General features: G+C 42.4%; 1 protein-coding gene across 6 annotated transcripts in view; it reads right to left on the bottom strand.

The window, feature by feature from the left end:
* Positions 1-670: 670 nt before the first annotated feature.
* ABCG2 (ATP binding cassette subfamily G member 2 (Junior blood group)) overlaps positions 671-23,728 on the bottom strand; it is a 148,541-nt gene continuing 125,483 nt past the window's right edge. For 4 of the 6 annotated variants that reach the window (XM_032632718.1, XM_032632720.1, XM_032632719.1 and 1 more), the window contains 10 exons: positions 22,096-22,247; positions 20,039-20,143; positions 18,661-18,911; positions 14,100-14,182; positions 9,187-9,276; positions 7,951-8,075; positions 6,223-6,377; positions 3,775-3,864; positions 2,628-2,710; positions 679-886 (listed from right to left, as the gene is read on the bottom strand). In XM_032632718.1, the coding sequence (XP_032488609.1) occupies positions 739-886; positions 2,628-2,710; positions 3,775-3,864; positions 6,223-6,377; positions 7,951-8,075; positions 9,187-9,276; positions 14,100-14,182; positions 18,661-18,911; positions 20,039-20,143; positions 22,096-22,247 (1,282 nt within the window). In that variant the 3' untranslated portion in view covers positions 679-738. Of the gene's footprint in view, positions 887-2,627; positions 2,711-3,774; positions 3,865-6,222; positions 6,378-7,950; positions 8,076-9,186; positions 9,277-14,099; positions 14,183-18,660; positions 18,912-20,038; positions 20,144-22,095; positions 22,248-23,728 lie in introns of all 6 variants that reach the window. The other 2 variants (XM_032632721.1, XM_032632723.1) reach the window with 1 other exon arrangement.

Raw genomic sequence — 23,728 nt, 5'->3', positions numbered from 1 at the left:
GCGGAGCAAGTAGGCCCGCGAACCGCAACTACTGAGCCTGCGCATCTGGAGCCTGTGCTCCGCGACGAGAGAGGCCGCCATAGTGAGAGGCCCACACACCGCGATGAAGAGTGGCCCCCGCTCGCCACAACTAGAGAAAGCCCTCGCACAGAAACGAAGACCCAACACAGCAGAAATAAATAAATTAATAAACTCCTACCCTCCAACATCTTCTTTAAAAAAAAAAAAAAATCTTTTTCTATCATAATGGCTTTTTTACCCCACAAATGACACTGGGTTTTGCCAACAAGGTTTGGATTTCATACTTCTACTGCAGCATCAATGTATTTGTTATTTATTATTTATTAAATAATGGAAGATCATAGATTCATATAAATATTGAAGCTATTCATTTTAAAGGGGAGGAAGAAACCAATACCAGAAATATTAGTAACTTGTCACAAGTTTCTAGAACTCGATTTTTTTAAGGTCAGTAAATTAAACGAGATTTCTTCCCTGTGGTTACTGTCTGACTAGATGAACTAATATGAGGTACATAATGTCACTAGTTTATGACTTGGATTCTTTCAAGTATAATTCAGTTCACTGTGATTTCTATAAGTGTTTCTGTTGAAAATAATCCTTGCTGAAAAACAGTATGATGGCAAGTGAAAAGAAGACAACCAAAAAGTCACTGAATACGGAAATCAAGGTGCTCCCTTTTTAATGTGGGGTAAATCATGTAAGTTAAAGAGGAATCTAGGAGAATTTTTTAAGGAATAACAGTTTCAGGTAGGCAATTGTAAGGAAGATAACAATCATGCATGCCAAGGCTACGTGATTCTTCCACAGGCCCCAAGGTGAGAGATCGATGCCCTGGCTTTCCAGAAATTCTTCGCCAGTACATCTGAAATTCAACAGAAAAAGAATATGACTTCATTCTTAGCATCTGTCAAATTTCACTCAATAAATTCACTGTTCCTTAAAAAAGCCTACAGCTTACCACGTCTTAAATATCCATCCCTTCATTTATAACAGAAAACAGTTTGGGCGGGTTTTTTGGTGGGTGGGTGGGTGTCTGTGTGTTTTAGCTTTATAACTCTATTTTATTGGGATGTGACGGGGGCCCACAGGTCAGCCATATGCATCATAAAAGTATACAGAAAACAGTCATTGAGTGCTTACTGCTAGATTCTGCTAGATACGATGAAGCGACCTGCATATAATAGTTTAGGTAATCCCTAAAACAAACCAAATTTAAAAGGTGAGGAGACTAAAGTTTAAGGAACTTGGCGAAATTTACAGACTCATACTTTGAACCAAGTTGCCAGCCTCCCCGAGTTCACTTGTTTCCAAGTCCATGATGCTGCCCTCCTCAAAGGGCAGAAACATTCATCAAGGAATTTTTCACTAAACACCTGATGGGGAAAGTCTCAGCTTGAGCAGATGATATCTACGGCCCTTACAAAGATGATCAAAGCTCTTTAGAGAGCTTATTATCCACAGGTTAGCCATACAAAAGAAACACAGGCTGCGAGTTCTAAAACCAGGGAAAAAGCCTTAGTGGGGCTGGAGCAGAGCAGGATGGAGTAGCCCCGACACAGATTCGAAAAGGACCTGGTACCAAAAATACCCGGCACAAGCATAACTATCGCCTGGTACCGTTTTTGTGCAACTCTTGGAATCTGGCAGTTAAAAAAAAAAAAAAAGTTATACCCAGACCAAAAGGGAGTGGGCAGGATGAAGAAAGCTTCTCTTCACAGAGGTTTTCTGGCAATACTTCTAAATAGCAATTTGTCCTATTATTAAGAATGACTTCTGTTCTACTTGAATATTCATGAGAGTTAGGCTACCAGCGTTCTCTTTTCTCTCATTAATTAATGTATCAAAATCACACCATTAACAACCAACAATGAAAAGGAAAGTGTTGCTTGATTTTAAAACAACACCTCTAATTTGATTAAATTCTGCATTTTTGTTTATTATACAAAAAATGGGATTTCCTTCTCTGCTTACTGAAATATGTGGTTCTTTCTTTAGAGGAGACATCCTTGAACAGGGAGTGTTCCCAGTCAGTTAAAAAAAGAAACAAAAGAACCCTGTGCAGACTTTGATTTCATGTTGTCTCCTAACTGCAGGAGGAAGAGGCGTGAGTCAGGACTGTGCAGGAAAATGTTCACTCTCCCCAACTCCTGCTGCCCTTTCAGCTCTTACTGCCATGGGCTGAGCTCCCAGGGATTGTAAGTTCATGGATCCATACGCTTTGTATAATCCGCACACTTCTGATACTGTTAAGGCCGTGCTACAAATATCAAAGCAGCTCATTTCAAACTCAAATGTTCTAAAAAAGAAAAACTCAAACCCACAATCCAAACTGCAGAAGGATCTTTTAAAAGTGCCCCCAAACAAACAAGTAACACATAAGAAACATTTCTCCAACTGAAATACGATTTCGACCGTAATAGAATACCTAGGAGTTGTAGCGCACTTTCACGTGCATTGGCGTACAACCCACTTTATAGATGAGAACATCCAGGCTCAGAGAAGTCAGTGTCCCTGAAAGGACTCCCCAGCTCTAAGCCCAGTGGTGTTTCTGCATCACACCACAACAGTAAGCAAACCCATTAAGACACTGAACGCAAACTCACGTTGCATAGCTACAGGTACTGTTTGCTGTTACATTGAGTCCTGGGCAGAAGTTTTGCCCCAAAAATTCATTATGCTGCAAAGCCTGTAACACAAGTGGGAACAGGGCAAGGAAAACAGTTTTAAATTTCAGAAAGTTTCCAAAGAATTATCACAATCACATCCCCTGAGTTTAATCTCTGTTGCTATTTCTAAAAACAAACCAAGCTTCACGTTCACAGTCTTTGTCACACCAAAGTAAGTAAAATAATTTTTCCTGGCAATCAAGAGGCCAAGGGTTGGGATTCTGGCTCTAATACAAAAGCCAAGAGGAGAGATCTCTGGCTATATTATCCCACAGTTCTTTCCTTCTTCTCTCCCCAATTTTATAACCCCATAAACACTATAATTAAAATGATACAGTGGTACTCAATGACTATTGTTAATTTATAGTAACAATCTTTTGTATTGTTCCGGTTTGTTCTCATCCAAACCACTTATAATTCTTGGGAATTAGAAACTTAATTATATTATATTAAGGCACAGTTTTCTCTGGAGTTGATTAGCTTTCTAAAGCCAGTAGTGGCTGTACGGTATGGTCTTTGTTTTTCTTCTAATTTCCCTTTCAAGTTAGAATATGTATTCTAGGGCTTCCCTGGTGGCGCAGTGGTTGAGAGTCCGCCTGCCGATGCAGGGGACACGGGTTCGTGCCCTGGTCCGGGAGGATCCCGCATGCCGCGGAGCGGCTGGGCCCGTGAGCCATGGCCGCTGAGCCTACACGTCCGGAGCCTGTGCTCCGCAATGGGAGGGGCCACAACAGTGAGAGGCTCGCGTACCACACACACACACACACACAAATGTATTCTAGGCTCCCATCCTCTCATTAATTTCTTTAATGAACTGAAACACTGTATTTTTTATATCAATTAGTAATCTTTGTCCTTTACTCTGAGTTATCTCCCCATCCTTCACCTCCCTCAAACAACAGGGCGACTGGAGAAACCCCAGGTGATTATCAAGGTGACCCAAGGCTTAACAGGAAGCTCTCCTTCATTGTCCTAAAACTTGCACAGCCCATGGCTGGGGACATGAGACGCTTAGGCTTTACTCTGGTTGTTCCCAGCAATGGGAACAATGAACCAGTCAAAGTGACAGACAAGGAGAACATACCGTAAAGCCATATCGAGGAATGCTGAAGTACTGAAGCCATGAGAGCCAAGGCACAACGGTTCTGAGATTTACCAACAGCCCTGAAAATATCTACAAAAAACAAGTACCAAGAATCAGAACTGGTGGAGTGATTTCATGAAGAATTCTAGCAAATACCCTCCTTAAGTCCCCGACGGCCTTGTGAACACTTCTGCCTTGAAATCCCTTCCACTACTCTGAAGACTTACCTTATCCTCTTTGTATATGTGTATCTCTCTAGAGCTGAGGCTGTTTAGGGTTCTAAAGGAATAACAATATACATTTTATTTAACTGGAAGCTTTTTAATTGTTGAGGCTTTTACTTTCTCTGTAACTGCACACAGTGGAAGGTCAGTAAGTACTGACTGCTCTAATGATACAACCAACTATATGTTCCCACCAATAAACACACCCAAACGTATCCTGAGCACCTCATGCCCCTATTTCCATTAACACAGTAATATTTACAAGGGTTTGCATTCTATCTCTGTGTGACTTTAGGAATAATTTTGGGTTCAAAATGCATGCTTAAAATAACCCAAAGACGAACTGGTACACAGCATAATATGGTAAAGCACAGCATAAAATATGGTCAATACCTTCATTTAAAGCTACCAAAAAGCAGTATTACAATGGAAATTCCAGGAAGGTCTGCTCCAGCAAGAGATGGCTACACGAGAACAGGTTCACGTAAAACATCTCCTAACTGGCACAAGGCATGCTGGGACGGGCATAACAATGACAGTGTTCCTGGTGTGACTACATAGTTTTAAACTTGACTTAACCAAGTGCTCAAAACATAAGACAGGGCTTCCCTGGTGGCGCAGTGGTTGGGAGTCCGCCTGCCGATGCAGGGGACACGGGTTCGTATCCCGATCCGGGAAGATCCCACATGCCGCGGAGCGGCTGGGCCCGTGAGCCATGGCCACTGAGCCTGCGCGTCCGGAGCCTGTGCTCCGCAACGGGAGAGGCCACAACAGTGAGAGGCCCATATACCGCAAAAAAAAAAAAAAAAAAAAAAAAAAACATAAGACAGCATCTCTGAGTAAAATACGGTCTTATGACTGGTTTATAAAGTTCTATACACAAACCCTTAAATAAAAACAAATCCAAGCATCTAATATATCAAATGAAACATTTTTGTATTTGAAGAACATCTTATTTATTAGATGACATTATAGAAAATATACATAAAATTGATCACTTTCTCAATACTGTTCAGGTTGGTACTTTTCAAACTCAGAAATGGAAGAATTAAACTTTGACAAGAGTTGGTGCTAATTACCTACCTTTTAAAGACAGGTACTGCTACTCTAGCAGAAAGGGCATGTGGATTAAGTAAATAGGCTACACATTCCTGTTTACTTGATGTTAGTGGGGAAATGTGATAACTGGTTCCCTTCACCTATTGAATCACCTTTGTGCGTGCAAAATGTAGGGCTGTGGGGACTTCCCTGGTGGCGCAGTGGTTAAGAATCCGCCTGCCAATGCAGGAGACACAGGTTCGAGCCCTGGTCCGGGAAGATCCCACATGCCGCGGAGCAGCTAAGCCCGTGTGCCACAACTACTGAGCCTGCGCTCTACAGCCCGTGAACCACAACTACTGAGCCCGCGTGCCACAACTACTGAAGCCTGCCGCACCTGGAGCCCGTGCTCCGCAACAAGAGAAGCCACCACAATGAGAAGCCTGCGCACTGCAACAAAGAGTAGCCCCCACTCGCCGCAACTAGAGAAAGCCTGTGCACAGCGACAAAGACCCAATGCAGCCAAAAATTAATTTAAAAAAACGTAGGGCCACGTGAGGTTAGGATTAAATAGCTGTTTAAAAAAGGTAAACAGAAATATATTGACATAAAGGAATGCAGGAGCCCAGAAAGGAGGGGACCTAGTACTGGAGTTGTTCAGTATTTTTAAAACACTCCTTTTCAAAATACTGGAGGGACACAAGATAGGCCCATGCCGCACGCTGCTGTTTTCACGGAACTAAGTTCCTCCCTGGCTTGGAGAGTAGTTCCTCCAACCAAACCAGCTCAGCGGCCAGTTAAACAAGCCAGCAGTTCTCTCACACCAGCAGGGAAGTCAAACAATGAGCCTGTCATTTCTACAATTTTTTTAAATTTGAAAAATCAAAATTTTTCTGGTTTTTCCAAGTTCCAGTTGATCAAGCTTTCACGATATGTCACCAAGAGGCATCTTTTTAAAGCTCATCGGTAACAACATGTTAACTAAGGTCATAACAACTATCTTAGAACAGTAGCAAAAAAGGCTGGGTAAGGTGAAGAAAAAGCTGGTACGTTCTCTAATAATATAAGCTATACTTCAATATACGGCCTCCTTAAAGCAAAAGGATTTTTTTTTACAGGATAGGTGAATCCGGGGGGAGAACAAAGGGAAATAATTACGTCTCAGGGAAGCCCAGTTCATACTCACCATCATAAACACAAAAGAGATGGTCATGAGAAGCGTTGCTATGGATACCACGCTCTGACCTGCTGCTATGGCCAGTGCCATTGAACTGGCTGAATACGCCACCATCATCAGGGTAAACATCATGATGAAGAAGGCCTCCACCTGTGGTTTCAATCCTTGGGGAGCAAAGAGGGGGTTAATCCAACTGTCTACGTCACGGTGCAAAGAACACTATAGTATTTTTTTTTTTTTTTTTTTTTTTTTTTTAACACTATAGTATTTTGAGAAACTAGGATCAGATGGAAAAAAGTCCATCCTCTATCCAACCACCCCGGGTCACCACTTTCACTGTTCCCCCCGATATAACTGTAGGAAGCTATATGCTATATGCAGTTTTCTGTTTTTAAAAAAATATATTTATTTTATTTTTGGCTGTGTTGCATCTTCGTTGCTGCACGCGGGCTTCCTCTAGTTGCGGCGAGCGGGGGCTACTCTTGGTTGCAGTGCACGGGCCTCTCATTGCGGGGGCTTCTCTTTTTGCGGAGCACGGGCTCAGTAGTTGTGGCGCACGGGCTTAGCTGCTCCGCGGCATGTGGGATCTTCCCAGACCAGGGATCGAACCTGTGTCTCCTGCATCGGCAGGTGGATTCTTAACCACTGCGCCACCGTGGAAGTCCTGCAGTTTTCTTTTACGGGCTCACTGCGTAAGCACTTTTCCACGTAACACTCATGCTTCTTTATTTGTAATTATTAACAATTTCTGAGTGCCTGAGGTGGAGAGCTGCAGGCAACACAACTGGCCAGCATTCTACTGCCTTCTCTTCTAAGAAGGAAACTTGCCAAGACCACATTCATTTTACCTAGACATCACCCCATTACTCACTGTTTGTTGTATTAGTGAAGATACTGGGAAGGTCAGGATTACACGCCTTCCCAGTGGTTTTAAAATCTGGGGGATGTGTCCATAATCCAAGTCTCCCAAGACAAATCACCCTGTAACTCTGGGATTGAGGACAGGGTTAAATTAAGTTTCATAAAACTGCTTTGTCAACGAAAATAGGCTAATACTGTGGGTCATACAAAAATCTGAAGATTTTGGAACAGCCATAAGAACACCAGTTAGGAGTCTGAGGATGTAGGATCTATGCCTAATTCTTTACGACACACCTCTTATTTGTAAAATGGAATTTTACACTCAATCAATAGTGCTTTGTCAGAAAAGAAATATTTCTGGTGCGTGTGTATGTGAGAAATATATGGAAATTCTGATACAATGAGCCTGGGGTGTAGTCTAAACACAAGACATAAAAAAATCAATCTGTCTACACCTATCGAACAAATATTTTTATTACCAGAAGTCACTATCTTTCATTAGCTTCATACACACACACACACACACACACACACACACACACACACACGCATATAAAAATATAAATAGATAAGTAATAAATATCCCAGCTCCAGCTCCTCCAACATAGTGTCAAATAGTTTTAGGAATTATTTCCATGTTTGTATATGACACAGAGTATCTGTTTATAAAATATAGTTTTATAAATAGTTTTAAAATTACTTTGGAAAAAGTCTTGCAAAAATCTCCTCAGAGAACAGTTATTCCAGAGCATACATAATGAACAGATGCTTCCTTATCTCAGGACTTGATTTACAGTTTTGAGAACCAAAGCACGCCTGCAAAAAGTCCCCTCACATCCGAAACTAAAAACACATACCTTTCGTTTCACGGCTTACCTAACAGGAAGTATGTTATGCTAGTAAATATAATACTTGGTAACATCCTCATGGGCAGTAAATCAGACAACAGTTTTCCAAAGAAGTAAGATGACACTCTGTAATATCCACTGATATATTCATGTCTAAAAACAGAGATTCACAGCACACATCCTACGTTAGTTTAAGAAGGCAAAGACCAGAAGATTAGACCACTTGGCTATACCTATTTCTGCTGCCACCCTGGATCTAAGAACTACAGCTTCCACGTCCTCGAGGCTAACCCACCACCCTTCATCCCTGTCAGCACGTGCCTCCCCTGGGATATCACCCCCCAAGGCTCTGTGCAGTGACCCCTCTTCTCATTGCGTAACTCCCTCCAAATGCCGGCCAGTTCGCCCTCCGAACACACACTCCAGGAGGATGGGTCCTGCATCGCCTCCCTCTCTTCCGACAGTGGCTCTCCTTGAAGGCCAGCATGTCAGAAGCTGATCTCAGCGGTCACAGAGGCTTTTCTTTTTCCCTGCTTCTAATTATGAAAAGGTGGTATTGCTATTCTCCGAGCCTCAAATGCAGCTTTGGGTCACTAATCTGTTTTTACTTCTTCCACTATCATGATAAAAAAAAGAAAATGGCACTTCTTTCCATGATCATGCCTGCCAACCACACACCCCTGTCAGCTCTCAAATCCTCTTTTCTTCCCTCTGAAGTTCTAGATCCCTCCTCTTCCTGACAGCTTCCTCCTGTAAATCCAAACTATTCCACCAAGATCTTCATTCCTCCCCTCTCTAATGATTCCTTTATGCAACATGTAAACATGCAAATCTCTTCCAACTTGGAAAAACACAAGAAACAAAACAGCCCACCTTTATTTTAAGGCTGTCCTCTGGCCCTTCCGTTCTCCCTTCCACTGAGGGCTTGGTCTACATTCTTGGTCAACTTTACTCCTCACCTTGAATTTACTGTTCAGCTCACTACCTTCTCTCTACCAAGCCCCTCAAACTTTCCTTGTGACAGTCATCGTGACTTCTTCCTTTTCAGCCGCTTTATTCCTTGCTTTCTCTGCAGCAGTGGATTTGCGGGCGAGGCCCTGAACTCGAAACTCCTTTTTCCCTTGGCATCAGGCCCCATGTGCTCGTGACTCTCCTCCCAGCCTCTGAGTGAACACTGGTAATCCCCAAGAACCAAGCCATGGCCTGATTCTGGATATGACCAGTTTGACCAGTAGCCCCCTTCCTGAAACAGAGACCTACTCACATAAAGAGCTTCTTCTCGACCACCAGGAGCTCCACGGCCGACGCACTGCTGAAACACTGGTTGGTGGTCAGGAAGAAGAGTACCCCGGCTCTGTGATGAGAGAGAGGGAACGAAAGCACTGCAGTCAATTAAACATTCTTAGGTCCTTTTCCTACCTGCAAAACTCTTCCCTCGAATGATATCTTAACACATTAAACAAACGACTGTTCTGGTTGAAACTGAGAGGGAAGCATGAGCCCCATCAGGTCACTCCCTCACCCCTGTGTCTCCACAGTGATACCCCTGGGACTCCACATAGCACAGTTTGAAATTCATGACCCAGTTTGCTACGGACTGAATTGCGTGCTCCCCAAATTCCTGTGCCGAAGCCCTAACCCTCAGAGTGACGGCATTTAGAGATGGTGACTTTGGGAGGTGGTCCGGTTTAGACGAGGTCATGAGGGTAGGGCCCTCGCAATGGATTAGTGCCCTTAGAAGAAAAGGGAGAGACATCAGAGCTCGCTCTCTGCCACGCAAGGACACAGCCAGAAGGCAGCAAATCAGAAGAGGGCCCTCTTCAGAACCCGACCATGCTGGCAACCTGATTCCCAGAACCGCGAGAAATGAATTTCTGTGGTTTAAGCCACCCAGTCTGTGGGTCTTTGGCACAGTCTATGGCAGCCAAGCTGACAATTACATAGGTCATAAAAATACTATCACCCTGGATGTTAACTAACAAAATGCCAGCTGCAGCTCCTAATGTATGAACAGAGAAACAGTGAGCCAAATAAAGCTTGCAAAGGTTAAAAACCTCTATTAGCCACTTCTTCAAAAGTCGAGTAAAGAAGAAACTGCGACGAGGCAAAATGAAAGACTGTGGAGGGACATCTTATTGTATACATCCGTCTCACAACCACCAGCACAGCCTTGATAGTCTCCTTGACCACCCACCAACCAATGGGGTTTCTTTCCAACGGGCTCAAAAAAAAAAAAAACACCCCAAAATAATGCTCATAAAGGAAAAACTAATTTGTGCACCTATGAGAGAAGGAAGACTATTAATGCTTCTCTCTCGGTAAAATAACTGGTTTAAAAAGGAAAGTACTCAGTTAATCTACACTTCGACAGAAATATGAATTTCATGAAAGCATGCCCACAGTCCTGAAACACTGTTGGGCTTTCCTTCCTAACCTAATGATTTAATTGACATCGAGGATGTGAGTTGAAACGAAAAGAGATGAGGCAGCACGTCATTTAAATGACACACAAATAAGAGAATTTTTAAAAATGTAAACCCAAGTGTATAACCCTCTAAAAAAAAAGAGTCCACAGACACTCAGTAATTGGTTATAACACTCCCTCCTCCCAAAATGAAGAACTTAAGGAACAGGCTGTTTTAAAAGTAAATGTTTAGGGACTTCCCTGGTGGCGCAGTGGTTAAGAATCCGCCTGCCAGTGCAGGGGACACGGGTTCGAGCCCTGGTCTGGCAAGATCCCACATGGCGCAGAGCAGCTAATCCCGAGCGCCACAACTACTGAGCCTGCGCCCTAAGCCCACGTGCCACAACTACTGAAGCCTGTGCGCCTAGAGCCCATGCTCTGCAACAAGAGAAGCCACCGCAATGAGAAGCCCACGCACCGCAAGGAAGAGTAGCCCCCACTCGCCGCAACTAGAGAAAGCCCGTGTGCAGCAACGGAGATCTAATGCAGCCAAAAATTTATTTATTTATTAAAAGAAAAAAAAAAAAAAGAATCCACCTTCCAATGCAGGGGATGCGGGTTCGATCCCTGGTCGAGGAACTAAGATCCCACATGTCTCAGGGCAACTAAGTCTGTGCACTGCAACTACTGGGCCCGCGTGCCCTGGAGCCCACGCACCACAACTAAAGAGAAGCTCGTGCACTGTAACTACTGAGCCCATGTGCTCTGGAGCCTGCACACCACAACTCGAGGGAAGCCCATACACCACAATGAAGAGTCCGTGCACCGCAGCTAAAGATCCCGCATGCCACAACTAAGACCCGACGCAGCTAAATAAATAAATAAATAAGTAAATGTTTATACGATAAATAAATGGGAAAAAGCCAGGCCTATAATGCAAGCAACTATGCTACTTTCTGCACACAAATAAGCCTAATATCAACATAAAAGCTAATTTCAGAAACACAGGACATGGCAACAATTCAGCTCAATTTGTTAAGTGTTACATCTAACAGTACAATAATGCTCACAAAGATTTTGAACTAGTACATAGTGAAATTCCTCCTAAATCATAAGATAATTTATTTTATACTAAACAGATTTTATTGTTAAAGAATTTAATGTATTCTAGTTCTTTTCAAGGTGGTAATTCATGTCTGTAATATCTGCTTATTGATGCAAATATTCTTAAAATATCTCTTCCCTTAATATACATTTATTTGTTTAGCTATCTCCACAACTCTGTAAGGTAGTTGTTAGGTCAAAGAAGCTCATATTCCACACATCATTATACAGGTTAGAGAAAGAACAAAGAGAGCATCTCCCTGGAATAATTCATTCCCACAAAAAGAGAACCAAACCACACTGGACTCCAGGGCAATTTCAAATGATAAAAAGTGGCAGTAAGCTTAAGTCAAAAATACAAATTCAAATAGCTCCAAAGCTCTATTTTTCCAGACAACACTTGAAGAAACAGTTAACACTCTTATAAATTTCTCTGGATTCTTCTACCAAGAGCTTTAATCACTAGATTTCCAGTTCCTGTCTTAAATTCCAGTTGCGGACAGGCTCCCCAGTATCTTTTTCCAAATGCTTCCCATTGCACAACACAAAAGACCCACAGGCTCTAGATTCTTGTGTTATATACTCTGTGCTTCACGAAAATATGGCCTCTACAAAGGGTACAAACCATCAATTACTAGCAAGTTTCAAATAAACCAGAGAAGAACACAGCCCTCGGGGAAGATAAAAAGAAAAACAACATAACTCTGGAAAGAAGCTCCAATAATTATCTCACTATCTGATGCCCCACAGGAGATATCTTACTTTACCCGAGTGAAGAATTGACTTTTATGCTCGTTCTTCCTTTCATAAACAATCATCCTTTTCCAGATATCAAAACAGATTCAACTTAAGCTACTACAACTTTGCTCAATAGTGAAACGGGGATAAAACCATCCACTTCTTTGGCTGGGAGGGTAACCTGAGACCCTGGATGTAAAGCCCGGAGGACAGTGCAGGCCCAGGGCGGCTCTCGATAAATAAAGCCAAGAAGAACTCTGTGGTCTTCCACTCTGCTCAGCACCTCTATTCAGAGCATGTTGTGGTCCATTACAAAGTCTCATCAGGAAACATAGCTTTAAGGGCACGTTATGACCGAAACCAGGTAAGGTAAACTAACGTTAAGTACTAACCCTACAACAGAAAAAACTGAGTCCCCACCACCACCCCACGTCAAACAAATCAAAACCTTAAAAGGAAATTAACTCACAGCCAACAAAAGAAAAAATCAGATAAACTGAACTATGTCAAATTTTAAAACTTTTGCGCATCAAAGGACACACCAACAGGGACTTCCCTGGTGGTCCAGTGGGTCAGACTCTGCGCTCCCAATGCAGAGGGCCCAGGTTCAATCCCCGGTGGGAGAACTAGATCCCGCATGCATGCCGCAACTCAGGAGGCTGCACGCCACAACTAAGAAGTCCACACGCCGCAACTAAATGATCCCACGTGCCGTAACTAAGATCCGGTGCAGCCAAAATAAATAATTAAATAAATAAATATATTTTTTTAAAAAAGGACACACCAACAGAATGAAAAGACAACACACAGAATGCCAGAAAATACTTGCAAATTTATATCCGATAAGGGGTTCATATCCAGAATACATAAGGAATTTAACAGCTCAACAATCTTCAAAAAATCCAATTAAAAGATGGTTAAAGAACTTCAATAGACATGCTTCCAAAGAAGAAACACAAATGGCCAATGTGCACGTGAAAAGATGCTCAAGAATACGATAATCATTAGGGAAATGCAAATCAAAACCACAATGAGATACCACTGTTCACTAATGAGGGTAGCTATTAAAAAACAAAAAAGAAAACAAAAGAAAAAATAAGTGTTGGTAAGGTTGGGGAGAAACTGAAACCCTGTGCACTACTGGTAGACATGCAACATAGGTAGCTACTGTAGAAGACAGGATAGCAGTTCTTCAAAAAATTAATGGAATTACCAAATGATCCAGTAATTCCACTTCTGGGTATATACCCAAAAGAATTTAAAGCAGAGACTCAAACAGATATTTATTGGTACATCCATGTTCATAGCAGCATAATACACAACAGCCAAAAAGTGGAAACAAACCAGTGTCCATGGACAGATAAATCGATACACAAAATGTGGTATATCCATACAATGGAGTATTATTCAGTCTTTAAAAAGAAAGAAGTTCTGACACATGCTACACCATGAATGAACCTTGAAGATATTATGCTAAGGGCGATAAAGGCGGTCACCAAAAAGACAAATACTCCATGATTCCACTTACATGAGGTACTTAGAATAGTTAAAATCACAGACAGAAAGTATAATGGTGAGTTCCAGGGGCTGGGGAAAGGGAGAACAGGGAACTGCTGCTCAGTGGGTACAGAGATACAGTTTGGGAAGACGAAAAAGTTCTGGAGTTGGAAGGTGGGGAGGGCTGAACAATAACGTGAATGTAATTAATGCCACTGAACTGGACACTGAAAATTGGTTACGAGGGTAAGTTTTATGTTCTGTATATTTTAGCACTAAATAATTGATTCTTCCATTCAGCTTTCAATTCTCTGACTTATCCTACTCTTCAATTTACCCTTTGCTTATCTCACATTCAAATTCGTAATGGATTTTCATAAGCTTGAAAGAAAAGTAACAGCACATTCTCAAAGTCAAGGTCCAGACTTACTCACCTGTTCTGGATTCCCGCAGGATCATTCTTTAGATCGTAGAAAATGGCACCTATAACCAGTCCCAGAACGATTGTTACAATTATCTTTTCAAAAAGAAAAAAAAGAATTTCAATTAAAGGTAAAAACTTAACACATTATTATTAAAATATATCTGGCTACATAATGAAACTCTCCATTGATATAGGTATTTTAAATGGCTTGGCCATAGTAGTCCTTGGGAAAATATAAAACAGTGTATGTTATTAGACTACTTTTTAAATTGAAATGAAAATAATTTATCTGTGTGCTAGGGAGACTGACAGGCGACACAGTAGAAAAGCTAAGATTTCTCCCAGTGCTTTACCAGGCCCTGCCAGTTCATGGTCCAGTTCAGGCTACTGGGCCTGGGAATGCCGCAGAGTGTAGCAGAATTGTCTGGGGGGTAAAATAACGTCCGAGTGGCTAAGAGTTGTGGCCTGAACTCTTAACCTTTGTGCTAGTGAGCGTGCATGGTGTGATATTTCAAGAGGCTCCAATAAAAACAGGATATCTTTACTCTTAACATGAAAAATAAATAAAAATGAACAAAAATTTTAAAGCACACCTGAAAAAAATTCTAACAATGTAATTTTGCAAAATAAGGAAGTAGGGGTCGGGAGAGTCCCCGCCTGCACTGGAAAAGTGCACTGTCACTGTCACCAAAGCATTCAGCCAGCTTTCTCTGAGGGCACCCGAGTGCATCCATTACCCACCCTCCTGTCACTGCTTCTCCAGCAACCTCAGCCCGGAGGGCCTACAGACAACAGCAGGACTAAGCTGCCAATGCTTTGCCACTCTGACCTACCTTCACCCGCTCACTCTTGTCTGATGACTCCTAAGAAGACTGGATAAACATCACTTTGGTTTTTAAGACTGACAAACTGTCTCTTAAGGACACTTCTATAAGCGAAGGGTTAAGGGTTACATTATAATTTATTTAAGGAAATTCTACTTATTGTACTTTTAGAATTAAATTTAATTAAATGAATTTAAAAATATAGTAAATGATAACCTAAAGAAAACAAAATACTCCACGATGTACCTTGGAACCTTCAAAGTTTAAAAACAAAACAAAACAAAAAAACACCTCAGTACTACAACAGTGCGGTAGTATCAAGACTTGACGTAACTTGTCAAGACACTTTTGGCATGAAGCAAACAAAACTGCAAAACAGGATCATGACCTGTGAAGACTAGCTCACGAAGACCAGTCTGGAAAGAATATGATTTGAGATGTCCTTAAAAATTGCCTTGCTGGGGCTTCCCCGGTGGCGCAGTGGTTGAGAGTCTGCCTGCCGATGCAGGGGACACGGGTTCGTGCCCCGGTCTGGGAAGATCCCACATGCCCCGGAGCGGCTGGGCCCGTGAGCCATGGCCGCTGAGCCTGCGCGTCCAGAGCCTGTGCTCCGCAACGGGAGAGGCCACAACAGTGAGAGGCCCGCACACTGCAAAAAAAAAAAAAAATTGCCTTGCTAAAAAAGACAGTCAGAAATTTGAAAAAAGAAAATCTATTACCCTGGCATATTTTAATTACCTTCAAAATATACTATACTTTGGGCTTCCCTGGTTGCGCAGTGGTTAAGAATCTGCCTGCCAATGCAACGGACACAGGTTCAAGCCCTGGTCCAGAAAGATCCCACATGCCGCGGAGCAACTAAGCCCGTGCGCCACAACTAGTGAGCCTGCGCTCTAGAGCCCGTGAGCCACTACCGAAGCCTGTGCACCTAGAGCCCGTGCTCTGCAACAAGAGAAGCCACCGCAATGAGAAGCCCGCGCACCGCGACGAAGAGTAGCCCCCACTCGCCGCAACTAGAGAAAGCCTGCGTGCAGCAGCGAAGACCCCATGCAGCCAAAAATAAATAAATAAAAATAAATTTATAAAAAAATATATATATATACTATACTTCACGTCAACAGATCAAGCTTCCAAAATAAAGAATAATCATCCCATCAGCATGTGTGCATGCACATGTACACAAAGTCTATACTTTCACCCTGTATAACTATAAGAATAGTCAGACTTTTAAAACTGGACACTCCACAGGCTTTGTTTCTTCTACATTCAAACTTAGTAACTTACGTTAATGGACTGTCAGTTTTATCATTTGGATGTTTCCTAAAGGTTTCAAAATTCTAAAAGTATTTTCAAGGAAACTTTTCAAACATATTGACAAAATGATTAATCTCATAATTTTGTCATGGTTTTACAAGGTGCGTCTATGTTTTTCCTTCTTACATTAAGGAGAAGAAAATAAACAGGAAAACTAAACATTGCTTAATGGAGCAAAGAAATTCTATCCTATGGGTTCTGTGCAGCTGGCTTCTTTTGAAAAGAAATTTCCTAAATGTGTTATTCTATCTTTTTTCAAATGTGTTTGTCAACATTTCTCAAGGTGGATTCTAAGGGATGTTTATGGCTGTCAGTGAAAAAATTAATCCATAGCCAAATGTTAAATGTGCTAATAGAAACAATGAATCTCCAAGAGATATGATAGTATTTTCCAAGTTGATTTGATCAGGAAACCTTTGGCACATTAAATGAACATTGAATCTTCTCATACAGATAATCCATTCATTCCAGTATCTTCCAAAGACAACCTTTGGTTAAATGCATTACCAGAAGCAAAGTCTAACTCGTGTAAATGACTCGTTCAAACCTAAGTATGGCTGTAAGACTACCCACACCAGATTTATCAACAGGAAGCCATAAAACATTTTAATAGCTCCACATTCAAACACTTAGAGAAATAGAAGACACACTCACAAGACTATAAAAAAAACCCAAACCGGAAGTCAGCGAGCTATGGCCCCCAGGCCTCGTTCAGTCCACGAGCAAGCATGGTTTTTTACCATTTTATTCATGGTTGAAAAAAAAAAAAGAATATTTCTTGCCACATGAAATTTACATACAATTCATATTTCAGTGTCCGTGAATAAAGTTTGATTGGAACACAGCCATGTTCATTTTTTTAAATGTATCTATGGCTGCTTTCTTGTTAAAACGGCAGACTTGACTACTTGAGATAATGACCATGTGAGCTGCAGAGCCAAAAGTATTTACCCTGCGACCCTTTAGAAAAAAGGTTTGCCTACTCCTGTCTTAAGCTAACATTCCAGCATTGACACATCTGAAGAAGAGTCCCCCCCACCCCATGCAGATGCTCAGGGAGATGCGAGGTTCTATCCCTGTTCTGCAAGATTGCCACTGCTCTGAACATTGCTGGGATTTCTTTTGTGGAACTGAGGTCACTGAGGAGGTAAGTAGGCTGAACGTGCAACTTGGAGGCACTAGGCACGGGGTTTGCATCTGAAGAGAGCCTAGCTCCAGAAGGTGCAGAAACCTGGTGTACTATTACAAAGAGCCCCACATTCCAATCGCCCCTGCCCAGAACTGCCATATGGAGTCATCCCTTGGTAGCGGCAGGGGACTGGCTCCAGGATCCTCGTGGATATCAAAATCCACAGATGATCCAACCCCTTACATAAAATGGAGTTGTACAGTCAGTCCTCCGCACCCATGGGTTCCTCCAACCTCAGCGTGCGTGGAACCCAGGGTACTGAGGGCCGACAGTATGTGACTTGGACAAGGCATTTAAGAAACCACTTTTAGAGGCAAGAGAAATTTATTTTCCAAATAAAAAAATCTAATGCATAAATCAAACTAAGAATCACCTGCCGTATATCATCTCACAGTTGAACGACGGATAACCAGGTTGACCTTACTTAACAGAATTTGTTCCCAAATGATATCAAATCTACTCTAAAAGGATAAAAACGTACCCTTGATTGCAAGTACACAGAAGTGTTCATGTTCTGACAGAAATGCCAAATAACAAGTACAGAACTGTCTGGAGCAATTAGCAGTATGTCTCAAAGAGGGATATAGGCCCTCGGCGTTAATACTTAGGAGGCGGCAGTACTGCGGTATGAAAATGATGGTGCGTGTGTGGTAAGAAGTCAGTGATGTTTCACTGGAGACGACAACATGCCATCTTTTAGCACTTGGCAGAAGTTCAGTGATAATAAAATCGGCCAACCCCCAAAAAACTGGCTAAACTGACTTCCTTAGAAAGGATGGACCAACGAACTGGGAATATGAGGATTTTGGATGACAGAGGGCTTAAGAATAACAGAAAAAGGGCTTCCCTGGTGGCGCAGTGGTTGAGAGTCCGCCTGCCGATGCAGGGGACACGGGTTCGTGCCCCGGTCCGGGAAGATCCCACATGCCGCGGAGCGGCTGGGCCCGTGGGCCATGGCCGCTGAGCCTACGCGTCCGGAGCCCGTGCTCCGCAACGGGAGAGGCCACAACAGTGAGAGGCCCGCGTACCGCAAAAAAAAAAAAAAGATAAAAATAAAAAAGAAATCTTCTGTAAGTAAAAACTTAATTGGGTTTTACTTGTTTCTATACCCCAAATGGAATGGGGATAAATAAATACATAAAAGTGTGGGTAGAAGGTGAGCATATCCTAAAATAGATTGTATCAGAACCTAATGCCCCCAAATGAGTATTTTACAGCATAATTAGAAGACTCTGCCACGTTACCTGAGCTATAGAAGCCTGGGGATTACCCAGTAAGTTTTTGAATGAACGCCTGGAAATCCATCTAAGCTGATGACAGAAGGAGGTGGCATAGGTGATCTCCTTGTAGACTGAAATCTTCTTCTTTTTCTGACCCCCTGAGAGTTGCTCTAACTCAGCTTTTGTTTCCTTGAAGAAGGAGGAGTTGGCATAAAACTCAGTTAATTTTCCTATAAGTGGAGTATCTGTCTTGGAAGGCTCTTCAGTCTCCTTGGCTTTGGAATAAAAGTGGATAAAGAAGGGAAACGTTCTTAACAAAATAACAGCTGATTTAGTCCATTTTTCTGTAACCCCTTAGAGTCTTCCCTAGTACCTTAATTCTAAAGCTTGAGTATAAAAAGTTATGAGAGCTGTCACTGCTTTACAAAGTAGAAAAACAGAGTAAATTGGCCTACTTCCGTAAACTTACGGATACAGCAAACTCACTGATCTTTTCCTAATTATAACATTTGGACCCTAAATCTTTTAAAATAGACTTCTCACCATATGGAGTTATAATTCCTAATAAAAAACCTGGTCTTCGCTTTTTACAATGTGCAAATGCATAAACTGTCAAGTTTCTTATTTCTAAACACTATACGGTTGGCCCTCTGTATCCACAGATGTTGAACCCAGGGGATAGGGAGGGCCTGCTGTAAGGGACCTGAGCACCCTTGGATTCTGTTATCTGCGGGGAGGGAGGGGGGGAGTTCTGAAACCAATCCCCCATGGATACCAAGGGGCCACTATGTAAACAATGGGCACTTTTTAAAAAATGGGAACCTACCCTTAGACTGACACCATCCTATAAATGCTCATTTACAGATTAAATCAAAAACAGCACTCTCACAGACAACAAAATCTGTGTTGACTGATGCTATGAGATTGAATGTTTGTGTGCCCCAAAACTTCATATGCTGAAACCCAATCCCCAATGTGATGGTATCTGAAGGCAAGGCCTTTGAGGGATGATTAGGTCATGAGGGTGGACCCCTCAGGAGTGGGATTAGTGCCCTTATGAAAGAGGCCCCAGAGGGCTCCCTCCACACTCCCACCACATGAGGAGGCAATAATATGGTCGCTCATCTATGAACCAGGAAGCAGGTCCTCAACAGACACCGAATCTGCTGGCACCTTGATCTTGGACTTCCAGCCTCCGGAACTGTGAGAAATAAATGTTTCTTGTTTAAACCACCCAGTCTATGGTATTTTTGTTACAGCAGCCAAACAAACTGGGACAACCAGTATCAGAGGACAGCGTTGATGTAAATTCACACAGCCATGTTTTAGTGAGCTACCACGTTGCTAAGCTTCAGCCAACTCAATTAGGCAATAATCTGTGGCTCTCAACACATCTGCTTACCTTCACCGTCTGTGTCTTCTCTGTTTAACACCACAGCACAGGAGTCTCCATTAATGACGTCCAGGAAGAAGTCTGCAGGGTTATTATAGGGCTCACAGTGGTAACCTGCAAGAGAAGGTAACTCAGGTACACAAACGTGACAGTCTTGGGAAATAAGGACTCAGTGGGTGAGGGAGGTGTTGCTGGGAGAGACAGGATCTAACACTTTCTCCCTCTTTTCTTCTCTCTTCTCCCCTCACTGATTTACCGCTTCCTTTTAATCGCACAGTATTTCAACAGTTTTCTGACTCTTCACAAAACAGCACACTCCAAACCAACCTTGGACTCTTAGTAAGTCTTCTGTCAGTGCTTGGTCCTTACCCATCACAATTCAGGAGACCTGAAACAGCTACCAATATGCCCTGGTGCTTATCAGAACTTCTTCAGAAATCTAGATATAAGCCCAAGAAAAAAAAAAAAGCTATCGAAGAACTAATGTTCCTTAAAGCCAGCTAAGGCATAGCAGGACTGTGTTTGGGAGAGGCCTGGGGTATGTTCTGCTCTCCAAGTTCACCTGGGGACTGCTAGAATGCCAGCACCCACTTCAGCAATGATTGCTTTTGCCCCTATTAAACTCAGGTCCAAATGGGCCTCTTCTATGCTCCTGTAATTCCAATATAGAGACCAAATCACCAGAACATCATTCTCAAGGGAATGTGGCTGGCACAGCACAGCTGAACGCTTACCTTGACTTCTTGTGGCACTGTAACAGGGAAGAACAAATCTGACTCCATATTGGATCTGTTTCTTTTACCTTAACCTTTGTATTCTATTGCTTCTGCTACAAGTTAAGAATGTTGCCTATAGCCTGAAATATTCAGGACAGCCCATTCTCAAGGGTCCGATCTTTAAAGGTGGAACACTTTTCCATTCGTATAGAGATAAAAAGTTGCAGAACAGAGAATAACGTTTGTCTCGTTGGAGGTTTACAGGAACACCATGACCAGACCTACATGGACAGCTCCAAGAACAAAGGATTCCGACACTAAGAAGTTTTCAACAAGCAGCTGCACCCCCTTCGCTTTTAGTATAAAAGAAGCCTGAATCCTAACATGGGGAAGATGGTTCTTTGGGACAGTAGTCCCCCACCTTCTCGGTCTGCTGGCTTTCTGAATAAAGTCTCTATTCCTTGTCCCAACAACTCATCTCCTGATACACCGGCCTGTCGTGCAGCAAGCAGCACGGTTATCTGAACTCGGCTTGGCCTGTAGTCTGACCCTTAGGTTCAGCCCCCCTAAACTCCCTAGACCCATGCAAGGCTTCTTAGTTTTAAATGATAGAGATTAAACCAAAACATTTTAAAATGTGGTTAGCAAATATTTAAAACTATATTTGAGTTCATGGAGCATCATCTATAATCGTATCCAAGGATCTCTAAGATGAAGCAGATTGCATAAGTCACAAAAAAATGACATATTTCCATTTAAACAGAACCAGGCAGTCCAGAGCCATCAGAATGTTGGCCCATCGGAGTCAGACTTACGACTAGCCATTATAGCAACAGGCAATTCACACACACGCTAAATCCGCAATCTAACGTTACTAGAAAATTAAGTAGCATCTCCACGAACTCCCAATCAAGGTAGATCAACATCCCACGTAAGGGAAAAATATGATAAAGCCTAATCTGTATCATGGTCAAGAAGACAAATAATGTAGGGACATTAGGCCTTTCCAAGAATATTCAACTGACAGATAACTGGCTGTGAGACCAATCTATTTATTGAACTGTTAGGGAAAGGTCACCAGAACCGAGAAGGAGAACAGATGCAGACCCAGCAGAAATACACACACACTCACACTCACACACACACTCAAACAGGACAGAAAAAGATACCTAAATAACAAGCTGGCACTGCAGAGTGAAGAACCAGCATTAAACTAACTGAAGATGTTTTGGAGTAGCGGAAACCATGGTGTGTCTACTCAAAGATGAAACAGCGCTCCAGGCGACCCCTTTGTTCTCCTTTAGGATACTATTAATGAAGGATCTTACTTCATAAAGAAGTCAACCATACCAGTGGATGCAAAGTAACCCAAGGCCTCCTGAGCAGGCCCGTGGAACATTAATCTTCCTGAGGCCAACAAGGTAAGGCTATCGAACAACTTGAAGATGGAATAACGAGGCTGATGAATGGAGAAGATGATTGTCCGTCCTTGTTTAGACATCCTGAATTAAAAGTGAGGAGATAACGAGTCATTAAACATCTGAAACGTGCATTTTTTGGCAACATATTTTATTATTCCTGCCTTTAGATCATTTGTCCCTCTTCCAACTTGATTTTCTCTTACTAAATTCTCATCTCATATTACCTGTCTGATAGGTAGAGAACCTAAATTCAGTGCTTTCATGAAACACTACGGTTTCTAAAGGGTGTTCCATGGGTAGTCTAGAATCAGAATATTAATTAAAAATACAGATCCCTGGACAGTCTACTCAGACCTATTGGGTCTATGGAACCCTATTTTTAACTAGCACCCAGGTAATCTGTAAGTACACTCAAGTTTTAAAACTTATTATGAACTAAATATTAAAACAATGGTCATATGCCCCATCCTCATTGATCATTTAAGTCTTCTGGCTCTTTAGGAACTGGTTTTCATTCTTCTGCCCTAATAATACAATTAACATTACTGAGTACTGACTAGATCTTTGCTAAATACTTTATAGATGACCTCATCTAAATGTACACAATATTGTTATGAGGCAGTACCAATAATAATTATTACTGTTCTATAACAGATAAGGCTTAGAGAATTAAGCAATGGCTCAAAGTGTCACAGTTAGAAGGAGCAGGGCTGGGATCTGATCCCTGGTCTAATACCATGGCCAAAGGACAGTAACTCCTATCTTTATACAGGAGTTACTACTTATGGGTAGAAGAAACAAAGGCCAAAATCACTATTCAAAATCTGGTATTATTGAAAACACTTTATGAGAAGAATCACATCAATTCAAGCATTTTCTAAGCACTTACTATATGCTAGCCAAGAAAGTTTGTTCTGCCTCAAAGAAGACAGGCCAACAGACCAATCATTTCAATACAAGGTGGAATAGAATTAGCTGAGGGTGCCCTGTAAGCCAAACAGGAGACTGACCCAGCCTGAAGATGATGTAAGTAGTGTATCAAAGGGGCCGACAGGAGTAAGCCAAGAAGAGAAAGGGCAGTTAGGATGAGGAAGATGGCAAACAAAGCATGCGATAACAAGGTCTACTCCAGAAACTACAAGTAGTTCAATGTCGTGGCAGAGCTGAGGTGTATGTGTGGAGGCGGGGACTGAAAAAAAGACTGCATCAAAAAGCAGGCCCATGATAAATCTCGTCACTCAGAGGTGGAACGTTAGTCAGTAGACAGTAAGGATCCAGTAAAGGACTGGCAGCAGGGAGGCGGACTGGTGTGAGGACTCTGTACTCCACGTGTGGTCTGAGGACCACTGAGGCATCAGTATCAGTATCTCCTATTAGAAGTGGAGAATCTTGGCCTCCACCTCAGAGCTCTAGACTCAGAATCTTCATTTTTTTTTTTTGCGGTACGCGGACCTCTCACTGCTGTGGCCTCTCCCGTTGCGGAGCACAGGCTCCGGAAGCACAGTCTCAGCGGCCACGGCTCACGGGCCCAGCCGATCCGCGGCATGTGGGATCTTCCCGGA

This window comes from Phocoena sinus, chromosome 5 (assembly GCF_008692025.1).
Source record: "Phocoena sinus isolate mPhoSin1 chromosome 5, mPhoSin1.pri, whole genome shotgun sequence".
NCBI classification, from domain to species: Eukaryota; Metazoa; Chordata; class Mammalia; order Artiodactyla; family Phocoenidae; genus Phocoena; species Phocoena sinus.
This window is presented reverse-complemented; position numbering and strand designations above follow the sequence as displayed.